This window comes from Meleagris gallopavo, chromosome 9 (assembly GCF_000146605.3).
Source record: "Meleagris gallopavo isolate NT-WF06-2002-E0010 breed Aviagen turkey brand Nicholas breeding stock chromosome 9, Turkey_5.1, whole genome shotgun sequence".
In the NCBI taxonomy this organism is placed as follows: Eukaryota; Metazoa; Chordata; class Aves; order Galliformes; family Phasianidae; genus Meleagris; species Meleagris gallopavo.
This window is the reverse complement of record NC_015019.2, coordinates 12257707-12278449: the sequence shown is the minus strand read 5'-3', so window position 1 is coordinate 12278449 and position 20743 is coordinate 12257707. Positions and strand designations below refer to the sequence as shown.

Genomic DNA, 20743 nt, shown 5'->3' with positions numbered 1-20743 from the left:
CTCTTATTCCTTCCCCTGCCTCATCAGTTTTGTTCTTCTACCCGTGCTTTTAAGAAAATTCTGTGGACTTTGTAAATGAGCACCTTTTTATCCCACATCCATGTGTGTTAATTGCTAATAAGAGAAAAATGAGCTCGTCTAAGATTTGTTTTTCACCATAAAATTTCTAATTTGAAAGTATTGGAGAAGAGACGTTTACCTCACTAGGGTTACTGCAGCTGTCCTGATGAGCTTTCCTATCCTCCTCCAACACCAACCAGCTTAATTGCCCTCTTTAGTCCAAACTTCAATGTATTACAAATTCATACACATTTTTTTTCTCTCTCTCTCTCTTTTTTTTTTTTTTAAACCAGGTTCTTAACAGCAAGGAGAAGAAACTTTTCTAGCAGGGAATCTTGATGTTTAGAATGGAGCCTTTTCTTCAGCATACCTCTGTGAAATGCGTTTCCTCATGCTATTCTGGCTCTGTATTAATCCATGTCTTTAAACAACATTTTACACACCGTTCTTCAGCTGAGTTATTTGATAATATCAGTGTGCAGGGAACCGTGAAGCATCTCTTTTCTTAGAAAGCTTCAGTAATATTAATGTACTTAACCTTGGTCTCTCGTATTTCCTGATTAGGTTCACAGGAAGGCTTTGCTAAGCTTTTAAGATACTGCCTTGTAGACCTATACGTAAATACTGCAATAGAATGAGAATTTTGGTAAAATAATTTTATTTAAATGAAGCAATTCTTCCCATCAAGAAATCTCCACCCAGAACACTTCCTTAATGGCTTTTGTTGTTTTAGGCTAGACTGATACATAATTAGCTTTGGAGAGGTCCTTGTGTTTTTGTCATGTTAACACCCCCAAATCACTCTGCATTCTCAACCCCTGCAGGTTTACAGGAGCTGGCGTTTTTAATTATTCTAGCCTCATTTTCTCAGAAATGTGGGCCCTTAACTTTTCTGATTCATCTTAACTTTAGATCCCTCCATTGAGTGAGAGCCACGTGTTCAGAATGCAGTTGCTTTTAAGGAGGGCAGTGGTGTTGTGGTCTGTGTGCGGCCATACCGAGATGGCCAGGGCTCCAGCAGGCTGAGCACAAGCAGGGAAATGCAGGCAGTGAGGCAGGGGTGCTTTACAAAGGGCCTTCCCCCGTTCTGGCCCATGTTGTGCTTTGTGGCTTATTGCTGGTGGCTGCGGTTTGCGGTTTGAAGCTGTATGCAGTCAGTCCCTCTTGTCCTGGCCCTGCCAGCCTCCCATAACCATTTCTTAGCAATCTGCTCTTAGATACTTCTGACAATCTTTGCGGAGATGTTGTAGCATGGGACAGCGTAGTGCAGAGCTGTGCTTTTCCTGAGCATTGGCTCCATTTTGATTTCCTAATTACTAAAATCAGATCTGCTAGGAAATAATGAGCCCAGGTTATTAATGACCTTCATGGAGCTACAGAGCAAATCAGCTCTAAATCGAGTGCCTGCACCATGGTGCAGGGTGTCTGGGTTCTTCTCCTGCGGACGCATTCAGCCTCACACTGTGCTCCTTACCTAAATAATGAGCTTTCCCACTGCTCGCTTGCATTCTCTGGACTGGGGTCAGTGGTTTCTTTTTCCACAGCACTGCCCTGCTCTGAGGCCAGGTCTGCATTTCCCGATTGCCTTTCCATCCCCCTTGCTCCTTGCTGTTTGTTGCTGGGCGCAGGCTGTCCTTGCTGCTCCCATTTTTTTCAGCCTCTCCAGTCTCCACGTTGCTGCTTGCATATTCTTCTACCCACATGGTTCCAGCTTTCCCCAGTTCCCCTCAGCCTCACCCCATCTTCTTGCACACCCACATTGTACCAACCTTTCAGCCCGCTCTCATCTCCTGGTACTTCTGGGTTTAGCAGCAATCCCTTCTCTACCATTAAGCTGAAACGGGCTGTATTTCAGACATTCCTTCATGCGTTTCAGCTTCTTGAGGCTTTTAATTGCTGCCTTTTTCCCTTTATGATATACTGCTGTTCATGATGTGTGAGAATACATTTACAGAGAAAGCTTCTTCTGTATTTTATGTGTGCTGTGTCAGGAAGGCTATAATTTTGTTCACTTCCTTCCCTTTTCCTTAAAGTTGTTTGTGACAGGTCTTGAAACACTTGCACCTTAAGTCCTCCCAGAGTAAGGTCAGAAACTGCCATTTATTTCAGAATCTGCCCTAAAATAGTCAGCTCTTAATATCGTGTCTCAGGGTCTGCTGGAGTTGGGGCTCGGGCTCCGTGATAATTGTTGCATCTGCTTTCAGCTGAGAAGAAAGTGGAGGCTTGCTATGAATATTAACAAGCCATCCATCCTTTACACCTTCTGGGAACACACGAGTTCTTAAATTGTTTCTTCTCATGATTTTTGTGTTCTCCATTTTCTCTGCAAGCTCTTTTTTTATCAACTTCGTTTTTTCCCGTTTTTTTTCCTAATTGGAGGCTTTTATCCATATTTATATCTAGACTGCCAAACTTATTCGCAGCTAGCATTTATTCTGTTGAACCCTACCTTCTCTGCAGGCTTTAGATGTCTTGCTGCTGGAATGAATTCTCTAAGACCTCAGTCTTGCCTTTCTCCTTCACTCGGCCTTTTCTCCCATGCTCATCATCAATGATAGGACAGAAGTGCATAAAACTACAAGGAGATCGATTGCCTCATGAGAATTTTCTAGCTTTGAAACTGGGACTCTGAAATTTGGCATCCATCCGTAGCCATGGTGGCCATGATGGGCACCATGATGAACAGAGTGGGAGGACCATTTCCCACTGTATCTTTCCTTTGGAACTTCACCTTTTGAACCATACTGGTTCTGGAAACCTCATGCATAGTGTGTTGTTTTTTTTTTTTCTTCTATCTTATGGTGTGCACGGGTTTTATTGGGACAAAAAGAATGGGGAGAAGAGAAGGCAAGAAGGTATTTTTCTCTGCAGGCCTCGCTGCCCTGGTGAACGCAGAGGAAGCATGCAGCACGGTGGCCTTGCTTTGGGAAGGGCGGTGCGGTCAGAGCTGCACCCGGGAGACTCTGGGAGAGCATTACTGCTGTTTGCATCTGATTCGTGGCAGATGGCCTTGAACTCGATCTTTTAATTCTGCCTGAGAGTTAATGAAGTCCACCAAGGGCAGAAGATGTTGTTAGGAAAAGCGCAGCATGTTCAGCATCCATTTGTACCGTGGAGAGAGCTGAATTCTTTTCTACTATTACTCCACTGAATGTAAATATCTCAGAGACATTTACATGGTATTTCTTTTTAAGTATATAATGTTTTCATTCAAAAGTATCATAATTCTTGAAAGACCTGTCAGAGGCTCTGACATGTAATTAATTTCTCTAAAGCTCTTTTTCTGAACGATATAACTGCATATATAGAACTCATTCCAACACCTGCGCTTATTCACAACTCTGCAGAAAAAAGCCACATCTTCTGCTTCGTTTCTTCCCCCACTTCTCCATAAAAAGATTTTCCTTCACTGTGGATACTCCCTCTCCATCCACCCTCATGATCTACAACAAATAAAAGCATTGATTTGTAAAAGGTGTGTGCAAATAGGAATTGGCACGCTGGGCTTTGTCTGGGTGCTTGTGACCTTTTGTTTATTCAGCTTCAAGCTGAAACACTCTCACAACTTTAATTATGGAACAGTTATCATTAACCCATAATCTAGTCCAGCTAATACAATTCCCATTTGTGTAGGTGGGCTTTCAGTCAGTCTAGTAGGCTGTTTATTTTTACCTGGTGGATTTTTTTTCTCTGCTCGGGTGTATATTAAGTTCCAACAGGATGATACTGGTGCTGGGGACATCTGAATGAGGAGATGCTCACAGCCATGGGCATCATCCACGCTACCAGGCACTGGTTCCATGGCAGGCATGGCCAGCTCTGAGTGCCTCCAGGCTACTGCTGAGCCCATTGCTGCTGCAGGGGTTCAGGAGCCAGAGCCCGCTGCCTCTCAAGGGAGAGCACGAGCAGGAGGAAGGCTTTCTGCAGGACTGCTCCATGGGCAGCCCTGGGCACGTCCTCGCTCCACAGCACCTCCAGCAGCAGCGAAGGGTGGACCCTCACATGTGCACCGTGCAGACAGCCTTCAGGATTCCCCTGCTGGGAAAAAGGTGTTTTTGGAGTGAGAAAGGAGCAAAGCAGCTTGGTGCTGTCTTTGTAGAGGACAAGCTTTGAGCAGAGACATTTTTCCCTCACAGTTGTGTAAACCTTTCACCCTTGTAAAATGGATACAGTAAGAAAGTGCTTAAATCCAGGCTGTATAAAAATGTGTCTGCTTTAAGTGCACATAAAGCCTGTCCTTTACTTTACTTGAACATGGAAACATGCCCAAATGTTTTAGCTTTGTAATTCGAGCATTTCCTCCTCTGTTGTAGGTAAATAATTGGCACCCCCCAGTTTTGTTTCTTATAGGGAGTGTTGTTCGTGTTGTTGTTGCTTTGCATACATACTCTGTTGAATTCACAGGAAAAGAAGTACATTCATTTTACTCCAGCTGACAAAATGTGTCATATTGAGTGTGCTTGGGCTGTTGCCATGTCACCAGGAGCAGAGAGAGCTCATGGAGCCTCAGCTTGGGCATTGCTCTGACCACATCTGTCTTCTGAGACAGATGTTTCAGCAGTAGCAATGCCCATGAGGTTTCTCAATCACCAGGTGGGTTTTTAAAGAAAAACACAAAAAACTGTTGGGCTATGTGGCCAGCTGAGCTGAAGAACACATGCTCCAAGGCCATGGACCTGCTCCCGAGGTGACAGAGGTAAATGGGAGGATCCACTTTCGGTGCTGTGTTGGTGTTCTGCCAGACATCTGTACACGATCTTGTTGCTAACAGCTTTTGCACAACCCTGTTATCATGAGTAGTGGGAAAATGTACAGGAGACGTGAGAAGGGGAGAATTTTCTCAGCTGTGCTGGAGAAGTTTTTTCTGAGGCACTTGCAGTCCTTCCGCTGACATCAGCTGCATGACTGAAAGGGATTTCTCCTGGTCACGGAGTTCTGTGTGCTGCTATCACAGGCAATTGTTTCCTGTCCTTCTGCCCATTAATTTGTCCATCTCTTGCTGAAAGCAAGTTGGATTATTTTCCAGCTCCAGTGCCTGCTTTCTGCAACTTCTTTCTTTCCATCTCCTTTCATAGCTAGCACATTTTTCAGTTATGCCAGCTGTGATCTTAGCAGATCCCAAAGTACACAGTGCAGTTGGGACGAGGCTGTCCTTATGAATTCTTCCTTGTGACTGAACCACCCTGCCTGCACTTGAAACCCAGCCTGGCATGCGGTGCTCCTGCTCTCCTCCTCCAGAGACCTGGAGTTAGTCCAACACCATGGCTTTCACCATCATCTTCCTCCATCCACTCCAACTCCGGTCAAGTTCATAAACTTCAAGCTAGTGACTGAATTTCCTCCTGCCGCTTCTTCATAATAGTGTGACCTCAGTTGTGTGTGTCTTCAATAGCTGGACGCCATCTGCAAGCCGAAGCCTCTCCCCTTTGTTCTTCTGTCTGCATATGGCTCTGTTCAGCTCTCCTGCTACCCACTATATTCTCTGCCAATCACCTTTATACCCCAGCTCTCTGTTGGTTTAGCTTTTCTTCCCGGAGACCCAGCTGTTCTTCTCCACTTTGTTATTCCCAGTCTTCGGTTTCTTCTTGTTCTGCACTGCGTCAAGCCCCTTTGTCAATTTTATTTCACAGTTGCTGGTGTTTCTCCCTGTCCACCTTGGGAGCTGACCTTCTGTGATCACAGCGCTCTGGAAAGGTCCTCTTGTTCAACAGGTCTCTGCAAACCTTAAATTGTCTGTTTCATTTGCACTTCATCTCTCTTCAGCCATATCTGAAGATCCCCTGTCTGAATTCGTTTCAGTTCTTTCCAGCTCGTTTCTAGAACTCAGCTCTACGCTCAAGGTACTTCAGTCGAGGCAAGCAGTTGTCTGCAGGCACAGCCCCTTCATTCTTGCATATCATCATCCTCTTTTTCTTCTCCAGTCTTTGGATTACATCCACCAGAAACTTTCCTTTTGCATTTCCCTCCCTCCTGTGCACTTGCATCCCAAAAAATAACAACAGGCGATGAAAAATCACCCAGTTTCCCCACCTGTAGGCTGTCTTTTTCTGCCTCTGACTGTCCGACTGCCTGCTTGCTGGTAGCTTGGCTTTTGCCCACTGAGTCCCGCTGTCTCCATTTGGTTTTGCCTGTGACACGCCGTGAGAAGTGATGAGGGGCAGAAAGCAAAGCTGCCCTCACATCTCGCTTGCAGATCCCACTTCCAACATGCACAGCTGGCAGGCAGCCCCAGGGCAGCACGAACCACAGTCACACCCCAGCAGCAAAAAGCCAGCAGGCAGGGACGCGTCTGCAAACACACACGTAAGACCTTGCTCCTGTCTCCTTCAAGAAGTCCCAATGGCAATAGGACGATGCCTTCCTAATAATGCCTGGGATCCTTCTTTGTAAGCCTGCTGGTGTTTTATGTCCACATTAGTTTTCTCTCTGGAGATCTTTTGTGCACTGCAAATGACAAATCCACATTATTGGAGAATCATTGTTTTTGCTTTTGTATTATGTTTTATTCATCGCAAGCTCTTATTTTAATATGATTATGTTACCAGTTGAAAACAGGCCACATGTGGCATTTTACACCAAATTGCTATAAACAGATAAACCCTGGCAAAAAATCAGGTCAGCAAACCGGTGCAGAGATGATGCTTGTGCTTCTGAGTGATGTGGGTAGATTGAAGATGTGGCCATAGGCCTCATCTTGTTTTGCTAAAGCAGAGACTTGATGTGCAGAATTAATTTTTCTGCAGCAAGTTCTGGATCATCTCTTGTCCTTCAGCCTGGTTCCTATAGGTTAAACAGTGAACAGTGAGAAAGGGTTGGTAATATCCTCATCTACATTGTGTATTTGGATGAAATATTGCCATGACTCTCTTTATAAATGTTATTATTATTAAATATTTATATAACAGTCATACTCAGAGTCCTGTCTAGGACTGAGGCCATTTTTCTGTGCCCATCCTTTGGAGGTCAGCAGGGTGAAACTGAACAAAAGGTGATTCATTTTACAGAGCACAGAACGTACCACGTGCAGGGTACAGAACGTACCACACAAGGTGCAGGGGAGGCCAACGTGTCAGTAAGGTAGAAAATAATCTGGGAAATGAAAAAATTAAAGTGTGGAAGTCCCTCAGGTACAGTGTCACAAGTGAAGTGCTACAGCACGGCCTCTCCATTTCACTTTGCATCTGCTGGTGACCATCAGGAAAAACCAAGACCAGAATTATCAGCCTGCCACAGTGCAGCCATCCCCACAGCTGGGTCCCAGCAGAGGGACTGCAGTCAGAGTGGGTGCCCGCTGGGTGCCATGTCCTGCTCCTTGGGAAGGAAGAATGCCCCAGCATGAGCCGGCACAGATGGGGCTCTCCTGGAGCATTACCTCTGTGCTTCAGAGAGACAGCAGAGATCAGAGAAGACAGGAATACGGATCTGTTTGTGTTGTAAAGATGCCAGTCTGATCATCCACAAATGCTTTTTGAGTGCTTTGAAGCGAACCCGTGAGCAGCAGGTTGAGATGTGTGAGCATCCATAGCCAAGTACTGTGGACTCCAGCCCGACCCAACTACAGTCAGTTCACCTGAAAGGTCTCTCACACCTCGCAAACCATGGAGGTGTACAAAACCCATCGAGCAAATCACAGTCTATTGGATAACCTTAAATAATAACTCAGCTTTTCCTGCTCACAAAGCTTTCTCATGCCACTAACAACCACTCCCAGAAGCCTCTCTGGCCCACATATTGCTTCAGCCTCCCATTCAACAGGCCGGTGTTACTAAGGAGGCATGATTTCTCAAAAACACTGAGCAGCTTTCATGCTTAAAAGTTAATCTACTTCAAGTTACACATAAGTATCCAGCCTGGTGTGTGGTTTGGAGCTTGCAGCTCCTCAGCTGAGCTCAGTTGCCTTTTGTCAGCCGTGGTGGCAGCCTGGGGTGCCAGCGAGGGAGAGAAGGCTTACTGGAGCCAGCGATTTGTTGTGAGCTTTGAAATATGGATTTGCATAGAAGTAGAACTCGGCGGGTTAGTTAAATATTCTTCTAAATATGCAAAGGAATTGGGTTACTGATGCTTGTTATTCTTATCTTACTCTTGGTGTCACAACATCTTTAAGTTCGGTGAAGGTTTTGCTTACTAAGACGGTTGTAAAGATTTCACAATTAAGAGGGCTTCACTGCAAATCTGAATATCAGTGAAGTTTGGCTGCTGAACCCAGCGCAGTGAGTACTGTGGGAAGACGAGGCATTGACAAATGTTGATTTAAAAAAAAAAACAAAAAACCAGTGCTTCCATCTATTATCTGTTGTGAGAGAGAGAGAAAGTTGAGTTCAGGTTGCCAGAAGTTACAAGCAGATTCTGCTTGTGATTTCTGGTTGAAGAAGTGTGGTCCTGCTCATCTGGTTGTTCCCTGCTGCCTGTGCCAGGACTCAGCTGTGTCTCTCCACTGCACCATGTTCCTCTCCTTGGGTGGGCAGCGATTTCAACATGGGGCATCTTCAGCAGAGGAATGGAGAGAACCTGGCCCTGATCTGGATCCTGGGTTTGATGCCTCCAAGAAATGATGGATGCAAATAGGACCAAGATGAATTTTAACATGGTATGGATTGTGAGTGCAGGCAGGTGGCATGGGAACGAGAGCAGCTCTCTGAGGAAGGAGTTCTGATGGTGAAGAAGTGTTTTCAGTGAAAAATGAGGCTGCAGATAGTTATTCCAGAAAGCTCCTTAGGTGAAATTTCTCGTGCCTGGCAGTGTCTGGATGAGGAGAGTACTATCTAGCAGCTTGTGTGAGCTGTTATTACTCGGGACATCTAAGTTTTTCTTCCAACTCTGCCACAGAATTGCTGTTGTCAGACCTGGGGCGAGTCCCCTCCTGTCTGTATGTGTCTGCTCACCCATCTGCCAAACAGGGATAATAACACTTACCTGCTTTTGCAAAGCAATTTCAGGTGACATGAAAGGTGCTGTGGAAGTGTAGAACACCACTCCACCTTCTAAAATGGGACTTTGGGGAAGGAAATTGGGATGTATATCATTTTAACCCTGCTGAAATGTGTTGGACTTGGCTTTTGGAGTGGAAAAATGAAAATACGGTAGCCTAAATAAATAGCATTTGTCCTCTTAAGCAGGGCAAGGGCAGCATGTAATGTCGTGTGTTTATTTTTATTGTTGTTATTTTTTATTCACGGTTCCTTGAGCTGATTTTGGGAATTGTACTGACTGTGGTTATGTTTCTGGAAATGTGCAGGTTGGCCAGATGCAGTGGGGCATGGAATGAACAGAAAGAGGTTAAATTGATGGATGACCAACAAGAGCAGGATTGTGCCTCAGAAGACCAAGAAACTATCCTGATTAATGGGGTGAAAGAAAATGGTAAGGAACTTAATTACAGCACGTGAGGGAGCAGTGACAACTCACAAGCCAACTTATTTTTCTAATTCCTTTCATGTATTTAATTTTAGTGGTTTGCAGGTATCTCTACAATGTGGAGCAGTAGTGTAAATGGATATTTTCTGTACTCCAGCTATGGATGTACAGCTTTTTAGGTCTTAACAAGTACTGCTTTTCCCCATGCATATGCATAGTTGGAAATGTTTTTGTGCACACGCAATTTGAATTATAGATTTTAGTTTGGTTTCCTAGGGAAAAAAAGTCTTATGCGATTATGTATCCCCTCTGTTGGGAATCTTTCCCCCTCTTCACAATTACATAAGCCACTCTCAGGCAGATTTGATGGAGGATTTTCAGTTCCTACAAATTCAGGGCAAGTTGGAGCTTGGGCAGAAGTAAGAGAGCTGGGTTAGCTGTGGCCGGCAGGGAAGGTCAGATCTGGGAGCTCAGTGCTACCTTTGTTCTGCAGCCCATCGCTGGCCAGCTTGGCCTGTAACACCTGTGTGCAGGAGTCATACTGCTGGTCATGGTCACCGTCCTGGGAGCCTCTGCAACACTGCTGGGAACAACCAGCCTCTTCTAGCGGCCTGCCCCAACTATCTGACTAATGTTGGCGTAATCTATTCCTTACTTGCTTTCAAAAACATTAGGTAGGTAGGAGTAGCAGGCGCTGTGTTTTGCCTGAAAACCTGATTGAAATAAAGTTCCTCAGAGCATTTTCTTGTGTCATTTATTTGGCCTTCCTGTCACTAGCCACAGTAAGTGCAGCGGCAGTCTGGTGTTGAAGCAGAGCTCAGTGTTTTCAGTTCTTCGTGTTTTTATGGTTAATTTCATGGCTTTTCTGAATTTGTATTGACCTACAAATCTTGCACTGTGTGTAAATTGGTCCCTGTAAGATATCTAGTACTCTGTTCTCCAGTGCCATGTGTTCAAATCCTTCTGTCTTGTCAACGTGAGGTTTACTTTAGTGAGAATGCACAGAGGCATCAAACCTGGAGCAACTCCAGACACGCAGGTGCCCTGAGGTCCCCACAACATGTGCTGGTGGCAGGTGAAGAGTACGCCGGCACTTTCTTGTATGATGCAGTTCTGAAGATCTCTGTCTTCGCCAGCCCATCGCATTCAGAAATGCAAACGTGGAGGCAGGATGTAAAACCACGCTTGTGGCACCTGCAGGAGCTATGAGGAGGTTTTCTGGCCACGCTCTCCTCGTCTCATCTGATAGACAGTACCTCCTCAATAAAGACTGAGGTGATTTCTAGAACCTGACACCACTTCTATGAAAGTCAATTAAACAGGTCTTAATTAAACATTGTCATGTAGGAGTTGCTGCTGAATCCCAAGCAGCGAGTTGCTCTAATGCCACCACCTCCCTGTTGATGACATAGGGGTGTTGCTTCTTGAATCATCTCACCCTCACTGTGAGTTGGTGCTCACTGCAGTGGTCGGGCTTAATCCAGAACAGCCCGTAGGATGCTGTAATGCACACTCGGGGATGGGCCTCCTTTTGGAGCTGACTCATAGTGGGATGATCAGCGTTCCTCTGCTAAGGCTGCCTGTCTGATTTTGGGCAGTTGTTGAGTTAAACCTGAAAAGGTTTTCTGGTGTTCCAGTATTTTTCTTTTTTAATTGCAGTCTTCTTGGAGTGTTATTTACTTTGGAGTTTCATTGATTATATGCCTGATTTTAGAACAATAAAACCTCTACAAAATCAAGTTTTGGTATTTGTATTTCACAAGAGTTAAGTTCACTTCTACAAGTATAAACCTTAAAAAAAACACACAGACAGTATATTTTATATTATAGCATCTCTATGTAAGACTGAATTTCAGCTCTCCACCTCCCCCTTTCTTCAAGTGCTGCAGCATTCATAGTCTTCTTTTATCTTCAAATTTTCCATGCTTCCTCTCAGCTCCAAGCTGATTCTTATTTTCTTTTACTTGTAAGGTGGAAGTGCATCGGTTAATTTGTTTTGCTGCTCAAGGAAAAAGATACCACCTCTGCATTTCTAATGTAAAAATGGTGGGAGGAACCCGAAATGAGCTTAATTTTGCTTTTTAACCCTTTTTGAGGGAGGGAAACAGCACCAATTTCCAGCAAGTCTGTCTGTTCAGGATGCATACAGGCATTGCATTGCATTTCTGATTTGGTTTGTTTAGCATTTTTAAAGTTGTTCAAGCCTACTCTGTAGCTTCCTTGTCTTGACTGAAGTCTTCAGTGATGGTTCCATTCCTGAGACTACCAGGAGCCCAGAACTAGTGGCAGCTTTTGGGGCCAGATCAGTGGGATTTTGGGGAACACGTGCAGCAGAGTAGCTCTGTACTGTGTAGCAGGGTGCTCCTTCCCATGTTTGCCAGCTCTGTGTGAGTATCCCAGTCCCAGCCGTGCTGGAGAGGCTGCTGCTCCATCTCGCAGGTGGGGCCAGGGCATGCTCCTCCATGTTCTTTTCAGTGCTTCTCTGCTCACAAAGACAGGGCCTTGCCCCACAAACCCACAGCTATCCATGAAAAGGCCAAACAGGTAAGATGTGCCAGGATGTGAGCACTGGGAGTCACCTTGAGGGTAGCAGAGGTCTCTGGTTATTATGAATCACACATTTGTGTATTTTTTTTTAATATGGAGATATCAGAGCATGTTCATGGATGAAAAGACATTTCCATTTCAAGGGTCATACCATCTGCTGAGCCAGAAGCCAGATAAATAATTTTATTTTGCCATAAAAATCTACTATAAGGCAAAGAAAATAAAAATCCTTAAGCTAAAAAAAAAAAACAAACACCTTACATAATGCAAAAGACATTTTAAAGATTAGGTAAAATGGAAAGAATTGCAAAAACAGCAGTAATTCTAATAACTGCTTTAAGCTCTACTCCGCTGCCTGCTTTCCCTGCGCACGGACAGTGGCAGGAAAGCTTCTGGATTTAAATCAGCCCTTACTCTGTGACCCTGCAGCAGCTCAGGTGCGTTTCAGCTGCAGGCACTGCCAGGAGGATGTTTTGTTTCTTTAAGAATCTTATTTTTCTATTAATTTTGTAAATGTTAATGGGAACATTTTTATTAGAGTTGTTTTGTTTTTTAATAACCTTGTCAGATTTGAAAGGCAGTATCCAGGTAACGGTATGTATATTAGGAGGAAAGAACGGATGGTTTCGGTTTTTTAAACGTACTCTTGTACCTCTTCCAGCTGGCTGTGGGGGGCAGAGTGTTTACCTCTCTGGTTTTTGTACATCATGAAATTAATTAGCTCTGAGAGTGTGATCTTGTGGGAAGGAGCCTGCAACCCTGCAGAGGGGAACGGTCACTCCTGAACCCAGGGAGAGAGAGAGTAGGGTGACTGGGCTGCAAGATCTGTAAACTCTCCTTTTTCTCCCTTCCTGTCCTCCCACTGTTCCAGAGCTACGAACCTCAGACGGCGAGGAGAGGCCATACGGTATTGCCGACACCACCGACGCCTTCCCAGCCCTGACAGCAGCCCCAAAGGAAACCCAGGCGTGCCACCGTGTGCTGCCAGCCCTGCCTGCAAAGAAGCCCTGCTCGTTGAGCCCGCCGTCCCCACTGCGGCTCACCGATGTCCCTGAGCACACCTCAGACGACTCCTCGGCACACGCCATCTCCCTCACGTCCTGCGTGACGAAGGGCATGAGCTCCTGGTCTCTGCCGGGCGACTGTGAGAAGGCTCCCTTCAGCATGATGGAGCCTGGAGGCATGTCCGCCCTGACCGGAGACTGCCTGATGCAGCCGAGCAGGACCTGCCTGGGCTGCTTCATTGAATCAAAGGACGGCATTGATGCGGAGCCGGGAATAAGCTTGAAAGTGGGGGATATAAATAGGGATTATGACACCTGTTCGGTCTCTGATATAGGGATTCACTGCATGAGCACAGGAGAAACCATGAGATATGGGGATCAACTGCTTTCAGACCAGCTTTTAAGCTTCCCTATGCATAAATCGAGGGCAGCGGACAAAAGAGATGCAGAAAAATCTGACAGTGATTCAGAGGACCCCACTCAGAAAAATTATTACGAGGGATTACTATTAGACAAATGCAATGGTGAGGAACCCTTACTAACAAATCCCAACCAGGAATGGGGCTATTTTGAATCTTTCATTAGTGAAAGTAAAATTGAGCTGCTTGACCTATGCTCCAAAAATGAGCTTTCTGTAAATCTGTTTTCTGAGGAAGATGTGGATAATTACATGTTTGATGATGATGATTCAACCTTGGGAAGCGACGTCTGCTCCTTAAAGATCAGATACGAGTCGTTCCAGGACAACGTGCGGGAGAAGACCACCGCCCTACAAGAGGATGCCCAGTTCAACTTCTTCCCCAGCGTCTTCGGCAACTGCACCAAAAGGGACAGCAGGAGCACCCTGAAAAGGGGACCCGGTGGTGCCACCGACCCTTCTCAATTCAAGTCCGAAGAAGGCATCATCTGGGGGGAAGAGGAGGAGGACGGCGAGGAAGAGGATGGTGAGGAGGAGGAGAAAGCTGCCTTAAATAAATCTTGCAACAGCACGGAGGTGGTGCAGTACGTGGGCCCCAAAAGGAGCCACTTCTTGGACTCTGTGAATTCCACAGAGGACTCTGGGGAGTTCAGCGATGACAGCACGTGCACAGAGTCCTCCTATGATGTGCTGCGGGATATAAAGGACTGCAGCCGGTACCTGTCCCGGGACCACTCCAGCTCCTTCATCCAGCAGAACTATGGGCTGCGGGCAAAGAGGAAAGTGCGATACAGTGACGACTACCTGTATGATGTGGACTCCATTGAGAATGAGAAGATCCTGGACAAGAAGGAGTGGCTGCCGGACGGGCCCAAGGAGGAGGATGACGACGAGTGGTGCCCCAAGAAACGGCGAAAAGTCTCTCGCAAGGAGCCCCCTGTTATCATCAAGTACATCATCATTAACAGGTTTAAAGGGGAGAAGCATATGCTGGTGAAGCTCAGCAAAGTGGATGCCAACGAGACAACTGTTACCCTGAACGAGGAGCTGCTCAGTAAATATGAAAAGCTGGCCCCACTGAAGGGCTTCTGGCAGGAGAGGCAGCAGAGCCGGCTGGATTTGCTCAGATCGTCTCTCTACCACAAGCAGAATTTCTATCTTAACGGTTCAGATGCTTCGTTCCTCCCTCACCCACGGAAGCGAAAATGCAAGCTAGCAAACAGGCACAGGATTCAAAGAATTAAAGCCATTGAGCAGTCAGTGAACAAGCTGGGCTCCTGCTCCTCTGATCACAAGCAGCCTTGCAGCAGTAAGGAGGATGCAGGCCTGAAAGGGCTGCAGGCGTTAGCCATTGCTACCCCCAGCTGTGCAAATGGATTACACGTAAATGACATCACGGACATCGCTGCTGTGAAATGCAAATCGCAGGAACGAGAATACAAGGGGACAGAGAGGAAAGTGCTCCGCCGGATCAAATTCAAAAGTGAAGCCAGGTTGAAATGTAAGAAAATCAAAGCTGCTGCCAGCGTGGTGGAGGGTTGCTCGGCTCTGGGAAACCAGGACTCTGCAGCGCATCTGAAGGATGAAAACGTTCCTTGTGCTTCAGACAGCTCCCATCTCCCAGAGTGCCATGAGGATAAGATTGCTAAAAATTCTCCTTTCCTACCATCCACCTCCTCTTCAGACAAGCCTCTGCCATCTGCTAATATCACTACCAATGTACCCCTGATCCCTGGAGGGTATCTGCAGACACTGTTAGACGCTTCGGATTTGTCGAGCAGCACCGGCATCTCATACTTCGCACAGCATCCCTCTGAGCAGCAGCACCCACTCCCCAGCATCATCCCAGCAGACAAACCATTCACTGCTCTGCAGCCCTCGCAGAGCTGTGTGCTGTCCCCGCCATCTGAGTCCGAGCTGCAGCAGTCTCCCGGCCACCTGGAGATGGAGCAGAGCACCTTTGGCAGCGTGTGGCCGGCCAACAAAGCTGCTGGGGGCAACCGGCAGGAATTCGCTGGCGAGCTGCAGGATACCACAGCACTGACAGGCGAGTTTGGTGGTGCAGCAGGCACTGATGGCCTCCCGGCCTCTAACTACCCTCAAGTCAATCTGAATAGCAGCAAGTTGCTCTACCAAAAAAATTACATGCCGGATAGCCAGCAAGTGCAGCCTGATGATTCTTATCAGTCGTGTCATTTTAATAATGGAGAGGGGCGCTTTCATTTCCAGCGAGGTACACTAAGTACAGATGATGGCAGACTCATTAGCTTTGATTCAGTGGGTTCATTGTCAGTTAGTTCTAGCAATTACAGCTCTTTAAAGTCCTGCGAAAAGGATGGTGACGATGATATTAATGACGATTTCTTGGCCCACTGCAGTCCCAAGCTAGTGATCCAGCAAAGCATAGATGAAATAACCCCTCTGAAGGAGTCCACGGACCTTTTAGACATTTCCAACTTCACACCCGATAAGTTCCGCCAGTCATCGCTCTCGGAGATGTCCCCTCCGGACACTCCCAACCTGTCCCCACAGATAGCTGGCTCCGACAACAAGCCCTTGGGCACCCTTAAGGGCTTCCCGGAGAGTGCCCAGGCTGCTCTGAGCAGCTCCGAGAAGGTCAAGTGGAACTGCGGGGTCCTGCAGACCGAGGAGCAGGCAGATAATGGGTTTACTTTAAATAATCACCAGTTTCAGTTCCATATGTTCAACGATGAAGATTCTGTCAGCCTTCTTGAAAAAAGACCATGCTTGTCAACATTTAATGAGCCATCTGGTCAAATTAGCACCAATAGCAAAGTGTCGAAATCTAAGAGGAAAAGTTCATCCAGCAAGAATGCGGGTACAAACCAAAGCTCTTCCCAGAAAACCACTAGGAAAAAATCTCCCAAAACCAACAAAGGCACCGATAAGCCGCAAGGGAAGAACTCTAGGCAGGCACCCAAATCCACCAGGAAGGGGAAGAACGCCGCGAGCCTCAGCAGCGAGAAGGCCCAAGTGGGTGGGGGCAGGGCCGTCAGCCAGCTGGCCAGCCCAGCCTCAGTGCCCAAGGGGCTGGCCGAGAGCATTCAGCACAGCAGCCCAGCCACTGGCAAGCTGGGCAAGCACAACGGCCTGGCTGGAGAATGGGCACTGGGGAAGGACAGTGGCACAGCCTGGTCAGAAACAAGCCTTGGGAGCACCACAGGCCTGCTGGATGATGACCAGAGGGAGTTCGAGGAGCCCTCCAACATCCTGTCCAACATCGCCTCGGGAATGGCAGACGTCCAGAGGTTCATGATGGCCTCCATCGAGCCCCTGTGGGGACCTGTCAACCACAACAGCGTGCCAGACATATTCCGATCACCCGAGTCGAACAGCCTGAAACTGAAAACCCTTAAAATTTTAGCAGGGACGCCCCAAGAGTCTAAGAAGAAGGCGAACAGCAGCTTGCCGGGAGTGGCAAAGAACCATAAGTCGAACAACAAGGGCTCGAGTAAAAACAGCAAAGCAGCCACCTGCGACCCTGGTCGCCCCAACTGTTCAGCTGGGTACAATACAGACATTCACTCTCCCTTTTTTGATAAAAACTATAGTAACCTGAGCACTTTAGGCAATAACGGACCTACCCATAAAAAACTGTACCGTCATAAATCAAGTTCTAAATCGCTGAGGGATGAGAACTGTAAGATAAAGCGAACAGACCGGGAACAGACCCATAAGGACCCACCTGTGACAGCTTCTTTTGAGAAACTGAGGTAATGCTGCACCAAACTGGCTGGAATGCCCCTTTAACTTTCCTACTACCTGCTAAGCCCGCTGTTCCTCATTTTTTCCTTCCTGAAAGCAAAAGTTGCATGAAAAAGACATTCCCCTTTTACAGTTTTTGGTTTTTTTTCTTTTTTTATTCTTTTTTTTCTTTTTTTCTTTTTTTCTTTTTTTAAAATGCATGAAAAATACTTATTACTTGCAAGCTACCTAAAAGAATGACCAATTTTCTGGCTTGGCTGGGGTTATAAAAAAAAAAAGAAAAACACTAACAAGGCTACTCTTTTCTGCTGTTTGGCTTCTTCAGTTTTTAATTCCTTATTTATTGGGGGAGGGGGGGAAGATTACACAATCTTTTTAATGATTTTGAAAAGGAAAGACTTTTTTTTGAACATTTTGTAAAAAACTAAACACAAAAAAGAGGTTATGCATCCAAAAGCCAAGATCTCTAAACTAAAGGCTCTTTAGTTTGAAAATGAAAACTCATTCATAATTGAGCTTCATGTGGCAATTTTGAGTGCTTTCTAGCCCCCTCTGCTGTTTATCTCCTAACCTGCATCATAAAGCTTCATCTCCTGTGTCAGAGTTTAGCACATTTGATCCTGTCGTGGTGACTCCACACAAGCTAACTAAGATGGCATAAAATGTTTGGTTTTTCTGCAGGGAATCAGACTCCATTCTTCTTAAAGCAGAAACAACATTTTTGGTTTTTCCTGTATTTGAAGAAGAGACTCCCTTTTCTAGAAAAAAGACGTTTGATGTTTCTTTTTTTCATTTGTTTTTTTTTTCGTTCGTTCCTTTCAAAATATGCCTTGTGGTATGTTGAAATGTAAGTGCTGAAACGAAGAGTTTGAAATTGTGGGAATTTATTATTTGAAAGCGAACCTAATCTGGTATTCTCTGTGAAAGACTGTTTTAAAAGTCATACTGTTGTACAGTAGTTTATGCACTATTACCCACAACAACAAAAAATTGTGCCAAACTATGAACAAGTGACTGTATTGTATATATTTTTACTTCTCTATCAACATTGGGTTGTGAGTGTTTTCTGCAGCTATGCCTTTTGATTTTACTAGATACATTCCAGTTATTAAGTACTAACCACCCCCTTTGAAAGCACCTGTAACTCACAATGAAAACAATATTGTTCACTTATACAACTTACCAAAAGTTTTATGGACATAACTAAAAGTGTGCCAAATTTACTTACCTCATTTCATGGATTCACCCTGTGGTTTAAAGCTCATAAAGAAAAAAAAAAAAAAAAAAAAGAGAAAAAAAAAAGGAAAAAAAAAAGAAAAAAGGAACTTTGAAACTGATGCTGGGAAATTGTAATGTCCTCTCTTTAAAACCATGAGCAGAAAAACATAATGGTGAAATGTTGAGTTTCATTAGAGGAGAGAGTTGAAATGGTGAAGGAGTTCAGAAAACACTCCAGGTAAGTTTGACAGGAACTCGAGTGTCTGCATCTAGAGACTACGAAACAGCTGCTTTTCAAGTGTCTGTTTTCTTAAAGCAAAACCTGTAGCTGAAGAGCATTTGAAATGCAAAGTTACATTGCTAATTCTTTGTATCTCAGTTTTATATATTTTATAATAACCTGGGATAAATTCTAAAATAATTATAAAAACGGAACTAATATGTTTCATACATTTATTGCTATTTACTTTTACTTTGAGTAGTTTCTTAAATATTTTTGATGCAGAGCCTGTCAAAAGCGCTCTCATTTCATATCTTCGGTGTTTCCTAAATGTCTAACCTTGCAATGCCAGTATAGTTTGAAATTTTGAAATCAGAATCATTAGTTTAAACGCAACTCTGAGCCTTTCCTTTGATTCAATTCATAACGTAGGGAGGAAATCAGAACTATTGGTGATCTCACTGATCAGGGCCGGTTCATACGTGACTGGACTTTGTTAGACAGCATTAAGTATTGAATGCTAAATGTATTATTGAAAGGCCTTATTTGTAACCCTACTCACTGCACCCTCGCCCTTCAAGAAAATAACAAAAACAAGCAAACAAACAAATAATCTCTTCCTTGTGCAACTGAGAGCCTGTGCATTTTGCTGCTGATTTCTTATGAAACCTTGATATGCAAGAGACCTGCCAGCTGGGAGCTGTTGGAAGCAGAGGGGTGTGAGGCTCAGACACACTTACGCAATAGAAAGGGGTGAAGAAATGGAGCCTTAATGTAGCCGACAGATCACTCTCATGCTCACAAGCATAGAGGTGGTGTTGCACACATCACAGGACTAGACTTCGTTCTCTGTACAAGCCCATGCTGAAAGCCAAAGCATCAGGAGTGGCTGAACACAAGATTTGGGTTGATTTAGCAAAAAAACATGGACTGTTTCTCATTAAACACTTGGAGATGCAAAGTGTCAAACCGGCATGAAAGTGTTTCCAGTAGTTGTGGATTCTCAGATCTTGAAGTATAGCAATTCACAGAATCACAGAATCGCAGAATATCAGGGATTGGAAGGGACCTTGAAAGATCATCTAGTCCAATTCCCCTCCTGGAGCAGGAACACCTTGATCAGGTCACACAGGAACACATCCAAGCGGGTTTTGAATGTCTCTAGATAAGGAGACCCCACAATCTCTCTGGATAGCCTGTGCCAGTGTTCTGTCACCCTCAACAAGAGAGCACAGCACAACGATCACATTACATTTTATTTAATGAAAAAACAGCTGGTGCAGGCAGGAGTGAGTGTCGATGCCACCCTGCCTCTGGACTTTGGAAGGTGCTTGGAATCTTGGAGACAAGCACTGTGCAAGGGCTCCAGCCCAGGATGTTTGGCTTACCTGTGCCACGGTGCTTTCTCCTGCATCCCCCTGTAGCTGTCTTTTCTATCCATACAGTCATTCAGGATCCAAGCCCTCAACATGTTCGTCCTGCACACTGAAGGGCTCCTGGCTCCACTCTTTGGTATATTGCAGCCACTGCTCCCATGGAGACAGATCAGGCCTGGAGTGAGGGTGTAGCATGTCCCTTCTTTTTGATCCAGAACCATCCGTTGAGAGCACTGGCCACTGGCCCACACTGTGTTCTTCATGATGAACGTTTAAGCTATGTGATCCATAACAAAGTTGTACTGGAACAGATAGCAATATTTATTGCACTTGAGAAATGTGCAATAGGGCATGAATATGAGTCATAAGATATATCGGCTATTTTACTGTATATCATAGAATAGCTTTGGTTGGAAGGAGCCTCAAAGCCCATCCAGCTACAGCCCCCTGCCATGGGCTGGCTGCCCTCCACCAGCTCAGGCTGCCAGGGCCCCATCCCACCTGGCCTTGAGCACCTCCACGGATGGGGCACCCACAGCTCTCTTGGTAGCAGTGCCAGGGCCTAACCACCCTCCAAGTAAAGAATTTCCTTCTTACATGTAATTTAAATTTCCCCTCTTTTAGTTTAAAACCATTCCCCGTTGTAAAAAGTGTAAAAAGTTGGTTTCCCTCCTGTTTATAAGCTCTGTTTAAGTACTGGAAGGCCACAGTGAGGTCTCTCCAGAGGCTTCTCTTCTTCAAGGTGAACAAGTCCATCTGCCTCAGCATTTATTCTTAAGAGAGGTGCTCCAAAATACGGAAAACCAAGGAATAACACAGC

The 20743-nt window shown here is 45.4% G+C and overlaps 1 protein-coding gene across 1 annotated transcript in view; it reads left to right on the top strand.

The window, feature by feature from the left end:
* NEXMIF (neurite extension and migration factor) overlaps positions 1 to 20421 on the top strand; it is a 40597-nt gene extending 20176 nt beyond the window's left edge. The window contains exons 2-4 of the mRNA XM_031554678.1: positions 9296 to 9420; positions 12833 to 17117; positions 17791 to 20421. Of these exons, the coding sequence (XP_031410538.1) occupies positions 9345 to 9420; positions 12833 to 17117; positions 17791 to 17953 (4524 nt within the window). The 5' untranslated portion in view covers positions 9296 to 9344 and the 3' untranslated portion in view covers positions 17954 to 20421. The remainder of the gene's footprint in view (positions 1 to 9295; positions 9421 to 12832; positions 17118 to 17790) is intronic.
* Positions 20422 to 20743: the final 322 nt, after the last annotated feature.